A 5,000-nucleotide genomic window follows, 5' to 3' on the forward strand; every position below is an offset into this window, starting at 1 on the left:
CTCTCTCACACACACACACACACACTCTCTCTCACACACACACACACACACTCTCTCTCTCTAACAGCGGCCTGCGCTAGCTAGCATTAGCAGCTACAGTAAGAAGAATCTATCGTCATGTAAGCGCAGGAATAAAACCAGTTAATCTTTAAAATAAACACTTAAAGCCGACGCTTGATGACGTGCTGTACTAGTGAAGTATAAAGGAACGCAAGGCGGTAATCAGCGTGAATTACTGTGACGCGTCAGCGTCTGATCCGTGAGGAAAACACCGGGACACAAGTACAACCCGACCCCTTTAACGGCGCAGAGCGCGCTTCAAACGACACTATCCGCGAGAAAAGTCTTTCGTCGGCCGGGCTGAGGTCGAAAAACAACAACTAATGCAGGAAAAAAAGAGTTTAAACAAAATTCCCAGCGAGAGTTTGTCGCTGCTCCAGGTCCCTGCTCTCGCGAGAGCTCCGGACGTGCTGACGTCACGACCAACGACGCACGCATCTGTTCTGATGACGTCACCAACCCCGCGCTGCTGCTTTGTGCGTAACATGATCACCCACGCCATCAGTTTGGTTTGTTTACTTTATGCAAACATAACGTGGCGGTTTTGAGGAATGCCGATGTAAAGTTCACTGTAACTAGAGCGCGCGTCTCTGGGCTGCTGTTGAGGGACGAATTTAATAATTAAAGTTATGTTCTTGACCTTTGTGTGAAGGGTTATTTTGTACGTATTCAAACTAATCCAAATGAACTGACACTAAAGCAGAAGTGCGTGTAGCGACATCACATTACAGTTCCCCAGACTCACCACACAGAGACGAGCACACCGATACAAACACAAACACAGAGTTCAAAAGCCATTCGATCGCTTTTGGTAAGAAACCAGATAAAGACACGGTGTGAAACGCCTGCTGCTACTGAGCTTTTTTCATGAATTACACATTTATAATTCAACCATATGTATAAAACACGGCACTTCCCAGAAACTAAATAAAATATATAAACAATAATACTACATAAAAGGTGACTATCACAGAAAGAGCGATCGGTGGGCGGGGTTTCGTGCGAGTGGGCGTGTCTGCGGCTGCTCAGGTGTTGTGTGGCGCCACGCTGACCGTCCCCGGGCGGCAGGTAAGCGCTAGACCTGATGCACGCGGACACAGAGAGCACAGCTCAGTGCTGATCGAGTCTCTTCAGCTGCTGGGCTGGTAAAGCCATCAGCACCAGCGTTATTAAGCGTGTTTCTCCTGCTGTGTTTCTATAAACAGCTTATTAATGCGTCAGAGAAGACCTCGTTGTATTGATTATTATCCAGCTGTTGTAGTTTAATCTGAACACATGAGGAATGCGGTGTGAATATCTGAGCAGAAGTGAGACTGAAGCTGTTACATGATGTCTGCTGTATTAAAATGATCAATGTTCCTACTTTATTCTGTAAAAGAAGAGCTTTTGAAGAATGTTTTAAGTTGACTTGCACTGTATGGACTGAACAAATAGAGCTCTTTCTTAAAAACAGCTGGTATTGTGTTGAAGTCGCACGTGCTGTAATTTCTTCCTCACGGACACGCCAGTATCAGACGTTTTTGCAGTTATGTATTCATTTAGTTTAATGTTTGTTTCCGAATCTAATAACACATTGGTAACATTTGACGTTGTTTAAAAAACGTGGCCAATGTGTTGTGAACAAAGAGACACGAATCCTCGATAAACACTAGTGTATGGATCCGTTAACCTGCTGCTAGATTGAGATTTAGAGGATGGGTTATTAATCTAATCTAATGCACAGAAAGGCTGATCTGAGAGAAGTAATTAGACTTCATTAGTGTGGATGAGGTTGTGTTCTCTTTATAATAGTGTTAATGATGGTGTAGTGTGTGTGTCAGAGAGAGAGAGAGTGTGTGTGTGTGTGTGTGTGAGAGAGAGTGTGTGTGTGTGAGAGAGTGAGCGTGAGCGTGCTGTGATTGGTCGGTTCCTCCTCCTCTCTCTCCATCATCAGCATCAGTCTGTCAGCTGCTGGCCATTCGTTCGTTCGCTGTCTCTCGGCTCGTGACGTCGCTGAGTGTTTGCTGAGCTTTTGTCTTGTCCTGAACACTCGCTCTGGTGTGCAGCGCTCCGGATCGGATCGGCGCTGGAGAGCTGCTTTAATGCAGCAGGAGGATCAGCATCTGGAGCGGTTGGTTGCATTGTGCGTTGATGACCCCTGCTGTGTAGCCGCTCACCCACCCCCCCGTCTCCCCTCTCTCTCTCATCACAGCTCCTGGATCAGCCATGTTTGGCAGCGAGTCCTCATGTAAGTAGCCCATCCTCCACCGCCGCTCTCTTTATCCTGCATGCGTTGTGCTCTGCTGTGTGAGAAGGCCAGGCTCTGGCAGGTCCACCTCACACAAACACACCTGCGCGTCTGCGGTTCTCTCAGCGCTGATAAACCCTCGCGCTGCTCAGTTAGCGTCGTTTGCTGAGTTTGAGGCCTGCTTCACTGCAGTTCTTCTCCCAGACTGTCTTGTCTAAAGCGTGTGAGCGCTCTTGTAGAGATGCGTGTGTTTGTGAGGCTGATGCTCAGTTCATCATTTCGTCATTTCTGTTTTAATGATTCGACTGTTTGTTGATTGGATTGATTCATTAGGAGAGAAGTAAATTAGGGTCAGACTTGTTTGAACTGCCGCTCTGCTAAAAGATGAACTGCTGTCCTGATCTGAGAATCAACACTAGCTATGATCGGACAGTATCTGGCTGAGATGCAACTATTAGAAAATCTGGAATCTGAGGGTGCAAAAAAATCTAAATATTGAGAAAATCATCTTTAAAGTTGTTCAAATGAAGTTCTTAGCAATGCATATCACTAATCAAACATTAAGTTTTGATATATTTACGGTAGGAAGTTTACAAAATATCTTCATGGAACATGATCTTTACTTAATATCCTAATGATTTTTGGCATAAAAGAGAAATGTATAATTGTGACCCATACAATGTATTGTTGGCTATTGCTACAAATATCCCCCAGCGACTCAACACTGCTTTTGTGCTGCAGGGACACATGTTGGTACAGTATGATGAAAACACAACATTCACAGGCCTTGAACTTTATTTAACCAGAGGTTTGACAGAATATCTGTGGTTCAGTGTGTTTCTGAGCACATGCAGGCTGATAATTGTTTAATGATTGTTTTGGGTGAGAGGTTGACAGAAGTCTCTTCTGTTGAGCAAGGCTGCATTTATTTGATCAAAAATGCAGTAAAAATTGTGCAATATTATACCAGTTTAAAGCAGCTGTTTTCTCTGTGAATCTCTGTTAAACTGTACTGTATTTCTGTGATGTGCAGCTGTATTTTCAGCATCATTCCTCCAGTCTTCAGTGTCACATGATCTTCAGAAATCAGTATAATATGCTGATTGCTGACCGCATGTCGTTCTGGTGTGACGGCTGGTTTGAGTGAGTGTGGGCTTCATGAATGGCGCGTCTGTGCTGGAGTGGCTCTCCGCTGGATGAATGAGCGCAGCTGCGGTCAGACGGCCGCCGTGTGTTCGGCCGAGAGAAGCCCAGCGGCTCTCAGACCCATCACCTGTCGCTCTCATCGACTGAAAGTTCACACAGAAATAAACATCCCATCATGCCTTTCCAAACCCATGAGGCTCTCTTTCTTCTGCGGAACACCAAAGATATTTAGAAGAATGACTCGACTGCTTTTGTCTCAGTGTGGATCTGATGCGTTTGTTCTCTAAACTCGTCTGCTTTGGTGTTTTCTCTGCAGTGAGCATGTTCCTCAACACTCTGACCCCTAAGTTTTACGTGGCGCTGACGGGCACCTCATCCCTCATTTCTGGACTCATACTGGTGAGATTGATTCACTCCTGTCAAACACTCCCACGTGAAAAAATACTATAGTACTTTATAGTAACTACTATAGTGTTTAGTAAAGTACTTGAATTAATGTGTTGTGGTAATCCTATAGTTGCTGTGGTAATATAAACGCATTACTTTACCCAATACTGTACTAAGTGTTCTACAACTATAGGGTATATTAAGGGGGAAAAAAATCTCTCAACTAATGCTGTAAAATATACACGAGAGTCAGTTGGTACTGCTGTAGCATTCATTAACAAAGTGTTGTAAATATGATAACATATACAGTATAATACATTTTACTATAGCATGGTTCAAAAACACTATAGTATTTGCTATAAATTATTATAAGAATTTTTTTTTATGTGGGCTGCAGAATGAAGTGACTTCACTGGAATATAAAGGATCTGAATGAGTCTCTAGAGGTTGTTTTGTGGCTCTGTATTAATTTAGTTTAATCTTTTCCTTGCAATTTAATAATCAAATTGATTGTCAATAAAAGCAGCTCTGTGGGTTTTATTAATTTGTATTTATCAAGTTAGAATCATTAAATAAATTGAATTAGTTATTGAAAGAAGCAGCTGAACGTATTATTATTGTTCAGACAGACCTTTACACCTGTGATGATGATGATGATGATGATGAAGGACGTGTGTCTCTGTGCTGCAGATCTTCGAGTGGTGGTACTTCAGGAAGTATGGGACGTCCTTCATCGAGCAGGTGTCTGTCAGTCATCTGCGTCCTCTGTTAGGTGGAGTTGATAACAGCTCGCCCAACAGCTCCAGCAGCAGCAGCAGTAACGGAGACGCCGACTCCAGCCGGCAGAGTGTGTCAGGTCAGACCCAGCAAACATCAGAGAACCTCCCAGAAACACATGGACTGCTGCCGGAGCTCCTCAGGAGGACTCCAGCCGTACTGTCATTAAAGAGGTCATGACATGGATTTTCTATTATTTTAAAAGGCAAGGCAAGTTTATTTATATTGCACATTTCATACACAATGGTAATCCAAAGTGCTTTACATAAAAGAAAGTAAAATAATCACAACAATAAAACAAGGAATTCAAAAATTGTGAAAATGATTAAAACATTTATTTAAAATGAATTTAAAACAGTTAAAAATAGAAAGTGCTTGTTCAATAAATGTGCAGCTAAACAGA

General features: G+C 43.1%; 1 protein-coding gene across 2 annotated transcripts in view; it reads left to right on the forward strand.

Annotated features, from left to right (window-relative positions):
* Positions 1 to 1,950: 1,950 nt before the first annotated feature.
* The window catches only part of LOC107567498 (suppressor of tumorigenicity 7 protein homolog), a 13,449-nt gene continuing 10,399 nt past the window's right edge, over positions 1,951 to 5,000 (forward strand). For both annotated transcript variants that reach the window (XM_016253192.1, XM_016253194.1), the window contains exons 1-3: positions 1,951 to 2,287; positions 3,750 to 3,832; positions 4,511 to 4,676. In XM_016253192.1, the coding sequence (XP_016108678.1) occupies positions 2,266 to 2,287; positions 3,750 to 3,832; positions 4,511 to 4,676 (271 nt within the window). In that variant the 5' untranslated portion in view covers positions 1,951 to 2,265. The remainder of the gene's footprint in view (positions 2,288 to 3,749; positions 3,833 to 4,510; positions 4,677 to 5,000) is intronic.

This window comes from Sinocyclocheilus grahami, unplaced genomic scaffold, assembly GCF_001515645.1.
Source record: "Sinocyclocheilus grahami isolate Dianchi unplaced genomic scaffold, SAMN03320097.WGS_v1.1 scaffold1163.1, whole genome shotgun sequence".
Taxonomy (NCBI): domain Eukaryota; kingdom Metazoa; phylum Chordata; class Actinopteri; order Cypriniformes; family Cyprinidae; genus Sinocyclocheilus; species Sinocyclocheilus grahami.